General features: G+C 35.8%; 1 protein-coding gene across 2 annotated transcripts; it reads right to left on the reverse strand.

Annotated features, from left to right (window-relative positions):
• Positions 1-4,513: 4,513 nt before the first annotated feature.
• LOC131631892 (DEAD-box ATP-dependent RNA helicase 10) lies at positions 4,514-12,479 on the reverse strand. 2 transcript variants are annotated; one of them, XM_058902653.1, is made up of 14 exons: positions 12,318-12,479; positions 11,413-11,557; positions 11,088-11,217; positions 10,908-10,977; positions 10,705-10,767; positions 9,788-9,862; positions 9,378-9,497; positions 6,795-6,836; positions 6,626-6,700; positions 5,583-5,729; positions 5,361-5,498; positions 5,102-5,213; positions 4,925-5,013; positions 4,514-4,840 (listed from the first exon to the last, which is right to left on the reverse strand). In XM_058902653.1, the coding sequence occupies exons 2-14, from the start codon at positions 11,546-11,548 to the stop codon at positions 4,715-4,717; spliced, it is 1,323 nt and encodes a 440-aa protein (XP_058758636.1). In that variant the 5' UTR covers positions 11,549-11,557; positions 12,318-12,479; the 3' UTR covers positions 4,514-4,714. The 2 variants fall into 2 exon arrangements, with proteins under 2 accessions (XP_058758636.1, XP_058758635.1); XM_058902652.1 differs by having other exon boundaries at positions 11,413-11,562; positions 12,318-12,474.
• Positions 12,480-18,162: the final 5,683 nt, after the last annotated feature.

The raw sequence follows: 18,162 nt of genomic DNA on the forward strand, positions 1-18,162 counted from the left end.
GATGAGGTCTCACTTCGCCCCATCGGATCTCAGAAACTCCTGACGTCTTAGATCTCTAACATGAACAGGTCGTCAACTACTTCGGCTTAAGTTGCTTTGGATCTTACACGTCCTCGTGGTGGCTCCACCACGATCTCATCTATCGCATATACAACCAGTGAGCTGGCCAGGCTCAATGAGTGGATACTACGATAGTAAGAATCGGGCGAGCAACACACACATGTGAGGGAGAAGAGAATTTTTAGTGATGTCTCATGGCAGGGACAAGAATCGACCTGCTCTGATACCAACTGTAACACCCCGTACATATATGTCTAGAATAATATGCGGTAATGTTATTTATGGTACAAGAAACATACAAACTAGGTGAAAGACAAGAATTGAAAAAAAACTGAATACAACATAAATCTTAATTATAGAGTATCCAAGAAGCTTGTCCTCATCATTGCACAGCGGAAAGGTAACTTCTACTGAGGTCTTCCTGCCTTCTGCACATCTGCAGCTTCGAAACCGATCATCTAGCAAATCTAACACTTATAACCTGTTCCTGAAAAAAAAAATTGGAATGGGGTGAGATTACTAAATCTCAGTGAGTTCCCCTATCTTACGGGTTCACTCGGTTCTACAGGGTGCATGCATCATAAACAGATTCACCTAAAATCCGGGGTTATGCCTCACGTTTAGGTGCAAATACAAACAAGGGTATCACCACAATTGGAAGTCCCTTAACTATCCAATGAGGCGTTCAATAAAATAACAATTCACAATATGCAAACTCCCATCCTTATGTGAGGAATCAAGGAGTTATACCCATCTGACTAGGCTACCTCTGCCACGTACCCTCGGTGAGTATCCAAGTACATATATGTCGAAAGACTTGCACAAGCACACCGCACGATGAATTCGGGTCATTCCTATACGGAATTCCACCCGAGATGAGTTAAGTTGTACCATTGCCTACGTGGCATTTACAACCTCATCACCAAGCACGCCAGTGAGTTACCAAGTGGGAAACGCCATTAAAGACCCCGGTCTTGCTTCCACTGCAATGGTATTCATCCTCTGTACGCAGGTGAGTAAACAGGTGCAATATGTCCTTTTCGACGTACAAGCCCATCGGGCGAAAGCCTAGTAACATTGTCTAATTGACGTTACTAGAGGCAAGTAATTCAGTGATTGCCTACGTGGCATCACCCACTTACCATACTAATCACGCAGGTGAGTTACCAAGTGGGAAACGCCATTAAAGACCCTCACTTGCTTCCACCGCAATAGTAGCTTAGGTAACGCAAAATATACGGATATAGACACGTATATACAACAGGCATAAAAGCCAAATCATCCATGGTATATAATACATATCACAAACACCACACGGGCTACCAATGGGCATCCACATAGTGGGTAAACAGGATTTACTATCCTAGTAGTACGGTTATACTCCGATTCACGCATATTCAACCAAGGCAAGTTCACAAAAATCAAGCATCCGAACGTCCAACCGGAACGACGGGAAAACAATTTACATTGTATTATATGCACATAATATTAGACAAAATCCATCGCATAAACATCATGTCATTTGTACATACTCGTCACATGTGAGTTAAATACGTTTCGATCATGGAATATATTAAACATAATCAAACCATATAATTATTTAGAACGTACATGGACACACATTAGTCTCATAACAAAGAGGCTTCCGATTCCCGACATGGAACGGAACCGCACTCGGGGAATTAAACATATCATTCTTGATTCTATAAATGTTAATCCAACATAATGTAACTAAAAGTCCATTTGCCATAACTTTTAAATCAATTAAAAGCATTATATCTAAGCATATTCATAAATATCATTAAAAGACCTTTCCAACGCTTCCGACCGGGCTTCATTTCGAGTTACGAAACTCAAGATATGATCAAAACAATAAAAGTCATTTTTCTTTCAGTGAGCAATCGATTTACAGTATATGCAAATCGATTTGCACCTGAAGCAGAGTCAAAAATGACATATTTTCCTGCATAATTCAGTCCCAAAGCATTCTAATACATCCCTAAGGTTCCCCAATTGACCAAATTCAAATCTCATCATGTAATAACAACACAAGACATTAATTAGCATAACAATCACTCATGTTTCATCATGAAATCAAACATGCATCATATAATCTCAATCTAAACCCTTGATCATACAATTTCCCCCAATTCCTACCAAAGTTTCTAACTAATGGAACTCACCTTGACCAAAAGGAGGTTAGGACATCATCCATGCATCAATAGAACTCCCACCATGGCCAAAGTTTCACCTCCATCAACAACAAATCCGTAACCCCTTTTCTCCAATTTTCAGCATGAACATCCAAGTTTCAAACTCACTTTTCTCCTTCAATATAGAAGCTATAAACATGAACCAATATACTAAATTGAAGGTAATTTTGTGTAGAATCCAGAAATGCAAGAATTACCTAAATCAGAGCTTCAAGTAAAAAGGTATTGCTTGTTGAATGAAAACTGTCCATGGAATTCGTGTAAAACTTTCAGCTTCAGACCCCTAACTTCAAACTTGATTATCTCCCTCCTCAAGAACATGCAAGAAGCGAACCATATATGTAGGTTGTAGAGAATTTCGTGAGCTTTCCGAAAAGTCCGGCCTTGTCTCATTCCGAGTTACGAGCAGAAGGTTATGATGGTTTTAGTGCAGGCTGCTCAAGAAATACGGGATTGGTGTTTGAAAGTGAAGAAAATGGCTTACCATCTCTATTCTCTCTATTGTCTATATAAAAATCTGATTTTTATGGTGTTATAACCAAACACAACCTTAAGTCCACATGCAAACTTTGGCCCATGACTAAAATGCCCTTCAACTAAACCTTAATTACTAGTTTGCCATCTTGTTAGTTTCTAACCAATACCATTGTAATCCAACTACTCCACTAACTTAGTGAAATAAATATTAGGGGTGTTACAGATATATTATGTCAATTTATTATTTGTAATATCCAAAACCGAATCGCGAATAATTTTATCTTTGGATTAAATGAATTTTTCCCTCAAAATCGATCCAAACTGCACTGCTAACACCCTATATGGTATGGTGGGTTTAGGTGGTTGAGGCATCACGGTCTGTTGCTGGATTCGTCATGGTCTGTTGCCGAATTCGGTTTTATGAGTGTTTGACCTATTTTGGGGTCTAAGGAAGTGAAATGTGGCATTTTTTAGTTAGGTCTCGAGCTAGCATTTTGTGATTTGAATTACTTGAAAATTGCATAATAACTTTATTTTTAGATAAGAATGCTCGACGTTTAACCTCTGGATCTCAAGAATTATTAGTCTGACTTGGAAGTGGATTCATGCTGACACTCTGAGTTTTAATGTTTCTTTATTAGATTGGGAGTAGAACCCGCTCAAATGTTTTAATGTTTCTTTATTAGATTGGGAGTTGAACCCGCTCAAGTAATTGGATTGGGTATTTAGGATTGATTTGAGTGGATTGGGTATTTAGGGTTGTGTTGGGAGGACAATTACTCGCCTTTTGCTTTTCTACGGGCGTTTAGGTTTTCCTTCCTCTAGTTTACTCTCTTCGGACGTTCGGTGTGCTTGCGCTTTAAAAATAATTCAAATTGCTGGTTGGTTTTGGTCGTGGTGTATTAGTTTCAGGCTGGTTGTTCTTTTCTCGTTTTAAATGTGTGTGTGGTGTAGATTTCTTTCTTGTAACCAAGCTGCGCCGGAAATGGCATTTGTGATTGAAGAAAAAAAACCTAGTTATCAAGGCTTAAAATTAAGGTTGAAAATGAATTCTGAAATCTATTTGGAGACATAGTAAGTGAGAGAAGTATATTATAGTGAGATGAGAAAAACAAATGATATTGATTAGATTAAATGTAAGGTTCTAATTAAATTAAATTTAGTTTTGAAACTACATAGCTTCTTACTTATTTTATTGTTTCCCCATTGTAACCTTAAATTTAGTTTTGAAACTACATAGCTTCTTACTTATTTTATTGTTTCCCCATTGTAACCTTTTCAAGAGTTTTATTGTTTCCCCATTGTAACCTTAAATTTAGTTTTGAAACTACATAGCTTCTTACTTATTTTATTGTTTCCCCATTGTAACCTTTTCAAGAGTTTTGTGCATAGCAATGGAGGCTTGAGTCTTGAGAGTGTGCTCCTCTCAAGATTTTAAGTTCGAATCCTGCTAGATGGGTCAGTCCATATAGAACTTTGATCTGACTTTAAACGGAACCCCGCTAGTGGACAGTGAGGTTGGTCCCTCTTGAATTTTAAGCCGGATACCAAAATTTAAAAAAAAAAAAAAAAAAAAAACATTTAACTCTTTGCATATAATTCACTTAAACTGCATAAATGACCCAAATTGTTAATAATTGTCTGGGTTTTCATTTTGTTACTACTTAATAATACTCTTATGTTACCTTCACACCAGGTCATATATTATTTTCTACACTCTTAATAAAATAAATGTAAAATTTGAAATCATGTAATCAAACAAATAATGTGAAACAAAAGTTTTTTTTGTATTTATAACTTAAGACGAGGTATACAAATCCTAATTTAAATTTTTTCCCTATAACCAAATAATAGTTTAACTTTCTCAGTACTTTGTTATGAAAATCTCAGCTAAGACAAAACTAAATGAGAAAAAAAAACTCTTAGACCAAGAGCATACATTTTTTTAAGGAGACAGTATATATTTATCTTCTAAACTTCTTAATCGACGATTTTCTTCTATCTTTGAGACCAAAGTATTTGTCAATATCCTCGTCTTCTCCTGAATCATCGCCCCTCCGTTTCTTCTTCCCTCCAGATTCCTTCATTTTCTATACAAATATAATATACATATTAATCATTCTATTTTGAAACAGAAACGGATAGAAAGACTAAAAGATGAATGCAAAATTTACCGTTGCTGCTAATCTTTTGGCTTCACCAACACGCTCTTCCAAAAGCAAAACTTCCTCTGGTAGTGCAGGATACTTTGGTAGCTTTTTGCCTGAAAAACACTTGTAGTTGTTAAGAATAAGAATTTTATATTTTACTCCTTCAAATGTCAAAGCAAAGACTGAGAATATGCTCCCCACCTATAAGCTTCTCTATCTGAATGAACCATTCCAGCTCGTATTGGTTCACAAGGGAAATGGCAACACCAGAGCGTCCTGCACGAGCAGTCCTTCCCACACGATGTATGTAATCCTATAGTTAACAAAGTCAGGACTTATCCAGTGAAAACAAAAATTATATTTCCACGTTTTCTGTTAATTTAGATACATAATCCTAAAATAGCCTTGAAATTACTAATGCGTTAAACATGTCAAAAAAGTATTACGGAACACATCTTACTTTGGAGTTTGAGGGAATGTCATAGTTAATCACCATATCCACTGCTGGAATATCGAGTCCCCTGCTAGCTACGTCGGTACAAAGAAGAATATTGCAATCTCCGGACTTGAACTTATTCAAGGCTCCGAGTCGCTTGGGCTGTTGAAAGATATTAGGTAAAATTACAAGAAGGTAAGTTTAGAACAAATTACAATTATGATGCTGGATATCAGGTACAATTACCTGACTCATATGACCATTAATTGGGATGGCTTTCAAACCGAGATTTCTAAGAACCAAAGCAAGAAGCCGAGTGGCGTCACATGTCCGAGTGAACACCATTGATGTACTTCCGGCCATTTCTGTGAGAATGTACACAAGGTAGCAATCCTAGGAAAGAAGCAAGAAATTGATGAACACAATCATCAAAAGCATAAAAATAATAGTTGTGATTCATAAAACAAAAATGAATTAAATTTTCTTAGTTTCACTCCAAATAGGCAATTTGTAATAGAAAAAAGACAGTTCCTTCATAAGCTGAATGCTCTCTTGTCTGCATCTAACACCATAACTCAATCTTACTTTGTGTTAGAAATTACTGCTACTTTGCTAATTCTGTTGTATGTGTCTATGTAACCTTGACTTGACTATATGTCACCAATCAAAAACAATGAAAAGCAGTGAATATTTTTGAAAGGGAACAGATGCCAACTTATGACATTCTAACTTAGATAGCATTCGGCACACAGGTAATGAAACTAGATAGCATAAACCAAAGGTACTGCTGTATATGTTCTCTTCTGATCTGATCTACTTTTAATATATGTTGGAAAGTCCAACATCATTGTGGTTTGACTATAGTCGCATATTTGCAGCATTTGGATTGCCTTCATTGCAACCTACAAAACCTTCATTGTGTTGGGAGTGAACTATGAAGGGGTGGGTTTAGTTTCTCATTGCCTAGAGCTGTGGCCTATATAGTGCTTATAAATCTTAAATAGCCCTCACCTTACAAACCAGTTTAGTAACGTTGAGTTAACTCCCATCCAATTCTAAGAACATAAATGCCAAAAAGCAAACAAATTCATTTACTAGACCCTCGATTGATACAGGGTACTGATACATGTTTTAAGAAAAAACATAAATGTAAGTGGCATGGCATTCAAAATTTTCCCTAAAACGGGAGTACTATGAAATAGATTTTAAACAATCTAATAGTAAGAAATTCAATGAAAAATTGGTAGCCGAAATAATTAAAATCCAACCTTTTTTGGATAAGGGGATACCTTTTGTTTTGCTGGCAAGAGGCAGAATTGTTGCTTCAGTGTGTCGACGGTAGAATACTTGGTTGATGCTTCGATCTAAAGCGAATATAAAATTGTGAAAAACCTATGTATATACCAGTAAACCACAGTTCCATCCCAATAAAGATTCTTAAATTACATTCTAAATTACCTTCACAGGATTTCTTAAACAAACCCTTTGGAGCTTCTCGACCTGAAATAGCAAGAGTGCAACTTCTATTAAGACAGAAACATTAAAAATGAATAAATTACACAATCAAGCATCTGCAGTGTATAAGCATTGCATAAATTCAATATCATTTACACCTCAAGACCCAAAAGGGGTTAGTTGTTTGTTATTATAACAAAATATAAAAGACTTAACATAGAATACAAATCTTATGAAGGTGTCCCATCTCCTTTTTGTTGACGATTGTTTTTTGTTTTGCAGGGCAAACTTAACCGAAGTGAGAAATCTTATGAAGGTGATTAATTTGTATGCGGAGGCTTCAGGTCAGGAGATTAACCTAACCAAATCGGAGGTGTTTTTTAGTCATAATTTATCCAAGCCAGCTCAGGAGGATCTAGCGAGTATTATGGGAGTTCGGCATGTGCTAGGAACAGGAAAGTATCTGGGATTACCTTCTATGATTGGTAGAAGTAAGAAGGCTACATTCTCTTACATTAAGGATCGAATTTGGAATAGGATTAATTCTTGAAAAGGAAGGACTCTATCTAAAGCGGGTAAAGAAGTTATGACCAAATCTGTCCTGCAGGCTATTCCTTCATACATTATGAGTATCTTTATTCTACCAGAGACTGTTATCAATGACATTGAAAGAATGTTGAATGCGTTTTGGTGGGGAGGAGGGAAAGATGGTGGAGGAATTCGGTGGATGGCATGGGAAAGGTTAGCGTGCCCTAAGGAGGATGGAGGTTTAGGATTTCGGGACTTTAAAGCTTTTAACACGACCATGGTTGCAAAACAAGGTTGGTCCTTACTCTCCAAACCAGATGCGCTTGTCTCTAGAATTTTCAAAGCAAGGTACTTCCCTAATAATTCCTTCTTTGACTCTTCTCTTGGTTATAATCCGAGTTTTGTTTGGAGAAGTATTTGGAAAGCTCGAGAGGTTCTAACACTAGGATGCAGGTGGAGTATTGGGAATGGAAGCCATATCAGAATTATGCAGGAACCTTAGCTTCGTGGGAGTGGTGAAGGTTGTTTAGGAGGCCCACAACAACAAGAGGTGTACCATATTTCTGTTAAAAATCTTATGATGTCTTCTATGAAACAATGGGATACTGGTGTCATAAGAAGTCTTTTCGACGCAGAGGACACAGAGAGAATTCTGCAGGTACCGTTGTTGGAAGAAGTTAAACAGGATATAATGATTTGGAAGGCAGAACAGGATGGCATATATAGTGTGAGAACGGGGTACAAACTATGGTATCATGCCGTTAGAGGTAGAGAGGATGTGGGAGGGGCAGAGGATTGGAGTAGTCTTTGGAATATCAAGGCGCCGCCTAGAGTCAAGCACCTTCTTTGGCGTATTTGCAGGGGCTATCTTCCTACCCGTATGAGACTCAGACAACGTCTTGTTATGTGTCCGTTAACCTGCCAGATGTGTGAGCACACAACCGAGGATGAGTGGCAACTGTTTCTGGGTTGTAATGTTACTAATCAATGTTGGAAGGAAGCAGGTTTGTCTAGTCTTATTGAATCTCGCTTACATTCCTTTCAGGACATGAAGTCCCTTATCTTTGATATCTGCTCAAAGGAAGATAAAAGACTAGCAGGGAAATTTGCGGTTATGTTAGATGTTATTTGGAAAAACAGGAATGACTTTGTTTGGAATAATGAACAAGAAGGGGTTAAATTAGGCTTACGTGCGGTTCATAGATGGAATGATTGGTTTCAAGCTCAGGAAGATTCAGTAAGTATTATTCGACCCCAGTATGCGTTGGATTGGAGTCCACCTTCTGTGGGCCGGCTGAAATGTAATGTGGACGCGGCATTTAATAAAAACAACGGCACTACTAACAGGGGGTGGTGTGTGCGCAACCACCTTGGCCATTTTATTTATGCATGTGTTGCTTGGGACCCAGGAACTCTTCCCGTCTTTGAAGCTGAAGCCATGGCGCTTAAAGAGGCTATTCTTGGAGCTGTATCTTCGCACTTGGAGTTTGTGACTTTTGAAAGTGATTCCCAAATAGTGACACAAGCTATCCAGTCCAATAGGAAGGGCGATTCCGAGTTTAGTCTTATTATTAAGTCCATTAGTAGTTTATTGCATTCCTTTCCAAACTTTGAGGTGAAGTTTGTTAGGCGACAAGCGAATATGGTTGCTCACTCTCTTGCGAGGGCGGCCAATTCTTGGGCTCAACGTAGTGGGTTATTTTCGTCTCCTCGTTGTATTGAACATCTTTTGATAAATGAATTACATTGAATTTGTTGTGATAAAAAAAAACATAGAATAGTAGGACTACTTACTTTCTAAAATATATTCAAAAGTTTAAAAATATATAAACCAACAACTGTGAATGTGAATAATGTTAATTTACGTTCAACTAGAATTTAAGCATACAAATAAATACTACTCACAAAGTTGTTACTTTTATAATGTTTGATGCAAAAAAAAGCATTCCTGAAGAACCTATATCTAATGATCTCAATAAATGAAACGAAAAAAACCTTTTTTTGTATATTAAGATATGATGTCTGGCTAATGCCAAGGGAAAGGGGATACATATTTACCTTCTTTGTCATTGTAGCAGAAAAAAGGAATGTCCTTCGCTCGCGAGGGATCATTCCTAAAATCTCATTAAGTGATTCTTCGAAATCCTCATTCAACAGCCTATCTGCCTCATCTAAGACCTGCTCAAAAGGAAGAGAAATTAAAAATTCAAATACACATAGGAATATACTTGAAGTATATATAGTATTTCTAGTAACATGTTCTCATTCATTTCTCACAAAAACAAATATATTTAATTCATTGAGGAAACACTGGTCCATGAGAAATTTTTAGTTTTGCATGCAAAACAATAGAATTTATGACCATAAAAATGATTCACATTAATATATGAGAAAATAAACTAGACTTATACCTTTGGATGTAATAAAATAAAACTAATGCTGAAAACAAAATAATGAATAAATCATACCAAGTATTTTAATTTACTAAGAGAGAATCCTTTAGTGTTTTTTAGGTGATCCAAGACACGTCCAGGAGTCCCAACCTTCAAGAGCAAGAAATCAATATAAATAAATGATAAACAAAATACAAGACTAATGAAGTAGCAAACTAAAAGAAGCACTAAATCAACACACAATCTCAATAGTCAATCTTGTACATGTTGATAGAAGAGCATGTGGGTTATGTATGGAGAATAAAAACGAGAGTCTGGGAGGGACTGAATCTTAATTATATAGTTAGGCGGTTAACTAAATGGAAGAGGAGTACCAAAGAAGGGGTCTGAAATTTTTCGGTTAACAGAAAGGAGAGGGAGAGAGCCAAGCTTCTCAAATTCTTAGCTTTGCATCACAGCTAGAGGAAAGACAAGTACTATTGTGTGTCTCTCTACATTTAGCTGAAGGGAATGAAATAGTGATTATGGTGCTTTAGAGATTAGAGAGGCTGTGAGTGCTTACTTTGCAGTTGCTCAAGATTATAGATGATATTTTCTTCTCTTGTTTCTTTTGCAACTATTATGAACCAATAGTACTAAGTTACTAACAACAATAACTTGGGTGCAGTCTCACCCAGTCAGTTACTGTACACATGTTTTTTAGTCTGAAATCAATTGCTGAATCCATTTATCTTCCAACTGATATAAACTAAATTGAATTCCAAGATTCACAAAAATTAAAAAAAAAGGCCAAGGAAAAGGTGTAGGGACTGTGAAAAGATCCAGGTGTTAAGAGGTTCCCAAATTTTAAAGTTAATCTTTCATAAGATGAACAAGATAGAAATTTTGGGTATCACTCAGACACTCACCTATTACCCTAATGTTCACGGCGTACAAGAAACAAATCAAATCAAATCAAATCAAATCATGCCTACAGCATTAGTAACACTTACAATAATATGAGGCTTCTTTGCTAGCTTGAGGGTTTGTTGTACCATGTCAATGCCTCCAACAAGCTATGGAAAAAGAAAAAGAGAACAAATTACCAATCGAACCACCATATGACAGAACAAAATGAACTTAAGATGTGTAGTGATCAGGAAGACATCAAATTCATGCATAACGAATCATGTCAGAAAAACATATTAGAACGCACCGCAGCACATTTGACACCGATTTCAGATCCCAAAGCTTCAAACTGTTCAGAAATTTGTATAGCAAGCTCCCTAGTTTTTAAGAAAAAGGTAATAACAGAAGCATTATACTAGTTAAATATCAATGAGAATCGTAATTATATGAATAATCAAATTCATGATCAGTTATCAAAGTATCTAACCTTGTAGGAGACAATACACAAGCAAAATAATGGTTTGGCTGTGGCGCTTCTAAGAGTGCATGCAATATAGGAAGAGCAAAAGCCCCCGTCTTACCCGAACCCGTTTGAGCAAGTCCAATCACATCTTTTCCTGAAAAATAGAATATTATTACAAATAGAATATTAATGAAAATAATAATGCAATAGCTTTGAAAATATAAAAACTATAATATTGATAAGTAAAGTTTCAGGTTCACAATACGATCATCATTCTGGGATCTTTCATCCTGTCAATTTATATTTTACAAAAAAAAAAGCTATATTTGAAGCAAAGATAACATCCAACCTTCTAGCGCAAGCGGAATTGCTTCAATTTGAATCTTTAGTGGTGCCTTCCAACCCAATTTGTCACAAGCTTCCACCAATTGCTCAGGTAAGCCCAAATCTTTAAACGATTTCATTTCATTATTCTCTTCCTCCATTCTCAGTTTCTAACCTATGAATAAAAAGTCAAAACCGTCAAAAGCAATTAAACAAAGGACTAATACATATCAGTATCTGAACAATAAAAATAGCAAATGTGTTTCCCATATGGTATGAAAAATGCTTTCTAATATTTTCCATCATTACATGAAGCTTCAAAAAAAGCTTGAACTTTCATATATCTACATCAATTTTCCAAAACTCAAACCTAACATCGACTCAATCATGGAAAACTAGTCATTAGGTCACCAAGCAAACTAGTTGAACCACAATCTGAACCATATTAACCAGCTATGTAGCACCGACACCTCTGAAAAAAGGGTGTCCGTGTCAGTGTCGAAGTCAGACACCTGCACTGACACTTATGATTACATTTAATTTATTCATTTTTTTCAAATTATTATCAGTACTCCGACACCTGCACCGACACTTGTGATTACATTTAATTTATTCATTTTTTTCAAATTATTATCAGCGTCGCAGTGTCGGTGTCTAGGTCGTCTTCGAGGTGTCCGTGCTTCATAGTTAACCGGTCTCATAACAAATTCAAAACAAAAAATCATACTAACATGTATACTTCATATTTCAAAAATTTATATCACACCTTCAAAAATCACAACAGAAATTAACCTATAATAATGCAGTAAAAAATTAACCTATAATAATGCAGTAAATTTTAGAGAGGAATATTTCAGAAAGAAAGCATGACAAATTAAGAATTCTTTGATTCCATGATTCCCAATCATGAAAGTCAAAAATAATACTCACGTGTACAGTACAGTGCAACAGAGGAACTGGAACGACGGAGCAAGTAGACCGGTAAGAGCGCAGACGGAGCAAGTAGACCGGTAAGAGCGCCGACGGAGCAAGTGGAGCCGGCGGAGCGACGACGGAACAAGTGACCGGAAAGAGCGACGACGGAAATAGAGGGAAAAATAAAACCTAATGCTTTATCAAATGGACCAAAAGGTTAACATATTTGTCTAAACGGGTCGGGTTAGTTATAAACGGGCTTTTGAATTTTTTTTCTAAATGCACATCCCACATAAACTTTCAACTCCCAAAAAACCATAAGAGCATGATGATATTGTAAATATAATAAAAATCATGATGATAATTGATTTGTTATATAATATTGATTTCTATCTAGACATCAATATTCTCAAAGTATCTGACAACATATCTACTTATTATCATATAAGGTTATCATGATAGCACCCTAACCTCTAACTCTAACTCTATGCGGGCATGTGAAATTGATAATAATATAGATTCAAGCCTAATTCTATTATAACCATTTAATTCTACCAAACTAATTTATTTTATATTTAAAAAACATTATTTCCTTTAATAATATTCCATATTATTTACAAATTTTATGCATCTAAATATAATTTACAAGTTTCTACGAGTCTGATTATATTAATATAATTGACAAAAATTATTTTTATTAAGTTTTATAAAAGTCATAGTAGATATCTAATTCTTTTATTTCCTCTTTTTTTTTGCATATTATAATTATTTAAAATCCATTTAAAATTCTTCCATATTAGTCTTAAATTCTACTTATTTTCATATGGATTTGCAAACTCATACAAAATAATCACTTAAAAATAACTCAAAAATATTTTATAATCAAATTCTAAAAGAAGTTTCTTAGTTATTCAAAGAATAAAATCAATAATTTATATATTTTGTTGACTATTTTTAATTTCGTATATAAAAATATAAATATGCAAAAGTTATTTTTATTATTATTCTCTAAATTATATTATTTCTTTATATTTGGAACGTAGAATATCCCCTTTATAAATTCATTTATTATCTCATTAAATAAAAATAGAAAATATTCTATAAAATCAACAAAATATAAAGAGAAACAAATGTTACTAAGTAGTTAATTAGTAACTAAATAGGTTTACATCATAGAACATCCTTCTGTGTTTTCATCACTAACAATCTCATTCACCCCTTGGATGTTTTTTCGATTATTAGGATAATAGTTTGGTTGAAGATACTCTAAAGAATAGGAAGAGTTACTTGGTTATGTATCTCCACCGCTGAAGTGTGAAGAATATGACGAGGTGTTCTCTGTATATCCATTATTTTTCCCTTCTGATCTCCTCCAAACTTGACTTCTCCAGCAGACTTAAGCACCAGGTCTTGGAACATAGACCTTTTTCCCGTCATATGCCGCGAGCACCCAGAGTCCAGGTACCATGACATGTTTTGCTTTGTCTTCTTTGCTGCCAAGGGTATCTGCAACAAAAATTATCTTCTCCTTAGGTACCCACATTTTCTTGGGTTCTTTCTTGTTAGTTCTCCTCAAGTTCTGATTGAACTTGAGTTTAGCATGATAACAACAGGAGGTACAGCATGATATTCCTTAGGTTGAGCAACATGATATTTTCTCTTTTGTGTCACATGCTTCTTAGTGTGTGTAATGTGAAAACTCTTAGCATGTGATGTGAGCCTAATATCATGGGAGTGGCCATACTTGAACTGATCATACAAGGGCTTGTATGTGATTTTCATATCATCTACAGGTTCAAGTTTGTATGGGGTATCACCCTCATAACCTATGCCAACTCTCTTGTTTCCGCTAACAGCATATATCATAGAGGCAAGTTGACTTCTTCCAATACCTCTAGATAAGAACTTCCTAAAACTCAAGTCATATTCTTTAAGAATATTGTTCAAGCTAGGAATAGATTTTTCTGAACCAGAAGATAATTCAGCATCTTTGGATAATTTTAAAACTTTTTCCTTCAGTTCAGAATTTTCTACTTCGAGCTTCTTAGTTTCAGATTCAAATAGCTTCTTTAGCTTTTTGTATTTGATACTAAGTTGAGCCTTGAGTTCCAGAATTTCAGTTAGACTGAAAACTAGTTCATCTCTAGATAGTTCAGAAAATACCTCTTCAGAGTCTAAGTCTGATTCTGATGTAGATTCTGATCCATCATCAACAGTGGCCATGAGCGCAATGTTTGTCTGCTCATCTTCAGAGTCTGATTCTGATTCTGATGAATCTGAATCATCCCATGTTGCCATAAGACCTTTCTTCTTCTGGAACTTCTTCTTGGGCTTCTCCCTCTGAAGCTTTGGACACTCACTCTTGTAGTGACCTGGCTCCTTGCACTCAAAGCACGTGACCTTCTTTTTGTCAGATCTTCTGATTCCAGAAGATTCTCCTCTTTCAGGCTTTTTGGAACTTCTGAAGTTCTTGAACTTCCTTTGTTTGCTCTTCCAGAGATGGGTTACCCTTCTGGAAATCATGGACAGTTCATCTTCTTCTTCTAATTCTTATTCTTCAGAATCTTCTTCTTCAGCCTGAAAAGCGTTAGTGCATTTTTTATTTAAAGATTTTAATGCAATAGACTTACCTTTCTTCTGAGGTTCATTAGCATCCAGCTCTATTTCATGACTCCTCAAGGCGCTGATTAGCTCTTCCAAAGAGACTTCATTCAAATTCTTTGCTATCTTGAATGCAGTCACCATTGGGCCCCATCTTCTGGGCAAGCTTCTGATGATCTTCTTGACATGATCAGCCTTTGTATATCCCTTGTCAAGTACTCTTAATCCAGCAATTAGAGTTTGAAATTTTGAGAACATTGTTTCAATGTTTTCATCATCCTCCATCTTGAAGGCTTCATACTTATGGATTAGTGCAAGAGCTTTAGTCTCCTTGACTTGGGCATTTCCTTCGTGAGTCATCTTCAAGGATTCAAAGATGTCATGGGCAGTTTCTCTGTTTGATATCTTCTCATATTCAGCATGAGAAATAGCATTCAGTAGAATAGTCCTAGACTTGTGATGATTTTTGAATTGTTTCTTTTGATCATCACTCATTTCTTGTCTTGACATCTTTACTCTTCTAAAATTTAGAGGATGTCTGTAACCATCCACAAGAAGATCCCATAAGTCACCATCTAGACCAAGGAAGTAACTTTCCAATCTATCTTTCCAGTATTCAAAGTTTTCACCATCAAATACTGGTGGTCTAGAATATCCATTTCCATTGTTGTGTTGATCATTTGAAGTAGAAGTGGATGTAACAATATCAGCCACAGCGTTTTTCTCTTCCTGAATCTTTTTCTAACACGGTTAAGTGCTTGCACCTAGAACCGGCGCTCTGATGCCAATTGAAGGATAGAAAAACACTTAGAAAGGGGGGGGGGGTTTGAATAAGTGTGACTTTAAAAACTCTTAAGATAAAAACAATGAACACAATATTTTTATCCTGCTTCGTTGTTAACGAAACTACTCCAGTCCACCCCCTTAGAGTGATTTACCTCAACTAAGGATTTAATCCACTAATCAATTTTGATTACAATGGTTGTCCACTTAGAAACACTCTAAGTCTTCTAGAGTATACTGATCACACCTTGATCACTCTAGGAATAGAAACTTCTAAGTCTTATAGAGTCTACTTATCACAACTTGATCACTCTAGGAACCTTTTACAAATCAATGTAAAATAAATGTTTACAAGAGTATTCAAATGCTTCTTAGAAAGCTATAATCACAACTGTGATATTTCTCTTAAGTTCTAAGCTTAAATCTCACTAAGATATTACAAGTGAAGTGAGGTTGAAGATGAAGTTTGAGAGCTTTTGAATTTGACAGCGTTTCTGTATTTTTGCGCAAGAGTTGTGTATTCAGCTTCTCATCAGAACTTCTATTTATAGGCGTTTGAGAAGATGACCGTTGGGAGAATTTAATGCGTTGCGTGTTCCGTACAGCTCTACATTTAATGTTTCACTCTTTTGTCCACTACCTCGAGCCTTGCTTTTACTACTTCTACTGACTTTGCCTTTTGTAACTTCTAACGTTCCTTTTGTTAGTCAGCGTAGCCTGTCATCTTGTACTTGCTTCTGATCTGATGTTTGTAGATACAACGCTTGAATAATCAGAGTCAAACAGCTTGGTGCAGAGCATCTTCTTGTCTTCTGACTTTGAAGTGCTTTAGCGTGATACCATAAGAACTTCAGTGCTTCTGCTTCTGATCTCATGTTCTTCTGATGCTTCATAGACCATGTTCTGATTCTGCTAGACCATCTTCTGATGTCTTGCGAGAGCATGTTCTGATGTTGCATACTTGAACCTTCTGAGTCAGTGCTTCTTGCGCTGAATTGTGCGTACTCCTTATATAATTCCTGAATTGGAAAATGTAAAGGATTAGAGCACCACATTATCTTATACATAATTCATATACATTGTTATCATCAAAACAAGAATATTGATCAGAACAAATCTTGTTCTAACAATCTCCCCCTTTTTGATGATGACAAAAACATATATAATTGATATGAATTTGCAATCAGAATATCAGATGACCAAAGACAATTACACAGTTATAGCATAAGCATATAATCAGAGTGTGTGAATATGTCTCTCCTTGAGATTAACAATCTCCCCCTGAAATAAATACTGGAAGAATAAAAGACTTCCCTGAGTATTTTCCATTTCGGTAGAGACGTTCACTTTGCCTAGAACTTCAGAACATTCAGAGCTTCTGCTTCTTGCTTCCATAGGACAGCTTCAGAGCTTTGAATTTCTTCTTGAATCATAGCATGCTTGATTGTATCAGAACAATCTTGAATGTATCAGAGCATCTTTACATCCTGAAATGTTTCAGAGCCAACTAGATAAAAATAATCAGAGCATGAATAGATTCAGAACATTCTTTTAAGAAAGAACATGTATCAGAGCAAGCTTTGATAGATTCTTAACAAGAATATGTATCAGAGCATATGAGAGAAGAAAATGTATCAGAGCATATTCTGCCACGAGAATATTAGAACATTCTTCTTGCTTCTGATCTTGAAGCTTCACAGCACTAAGCTTGCTTCAATTTTCCAAGAGCATGCTTCTTTATAGAATAGCATTTCCCCATGTATTTGCTTCTCATGTTGAGCTTTTTCAGAATATCTTCAATCCTGCAAAAAATTCTCAAAGACATAGAACTTGCAAATAATGTTAGGAATGTTGAGACTTAATCCCAACAACTGATATAATAAACCAAATCAATTATCATGTTTTCCCCCCTTTTTGTCATAACATCAAAAAGCATTTAAAAGATTCAGATGATAAAACAACATAAAGTGAAGAAGATAATATTTCATTGATTCAACAAAATATCAGAATATACAAAAGGATAGAAGCAGATGCAAGAAACAGATGCAAGAAAACAAGAAAACAACTAAGACCAAGACACATTATGACTAGCCTAGCTTAGAAACTATCTTGGCCAGAAGGTTTTGAATCTCAGTAGTGCTTTTAGTATGCGTCTTCATAAACGATCGAAACTCATTGTGATTATCCTCATGCTTATCCAGACGAGAAGCAAGATCAGCTTGATTCTGTTGAAGAGCCCTCATGGTGTTCACAAGAACAGAAGGTTCAGTAGAAGAAGCGTCACAACTATTATCCAGAAGAGGAGTAAGATTCTCAATAGCAGCATCAATCATGAGAACATCATCTTGATTTTCCTAAACAGGAAGTTTCTCAGCAGAATAATTCTCAGCAACTTGATTCTCAGCATCAGCTTCAGCATAGACAGGAGCAGGGAGTGCAGCTTCTGAATTCTTAAGAGCCTTAAGAATTTCAACCA

The sequence above is a fragment of the Vicia villosa genome, unplaced genomic scaffold (genome assembly GCF_029867415.1).
Source record: "Vicia villosa cultivar HV-30 ecotype Madison, WI unplaced genomic scaffold, Vvil1.0 ctg.000881F_1_1, whole genome shotgun sequence".
In the NCBI taxonomy this organism is placed as follows: domain Eukaryota; kingdom Viridiplantae; phylum Streptophyta; class Magnoliopsida; order Fabales; family Fabaceae; genus Vicia; species Vicia villosa.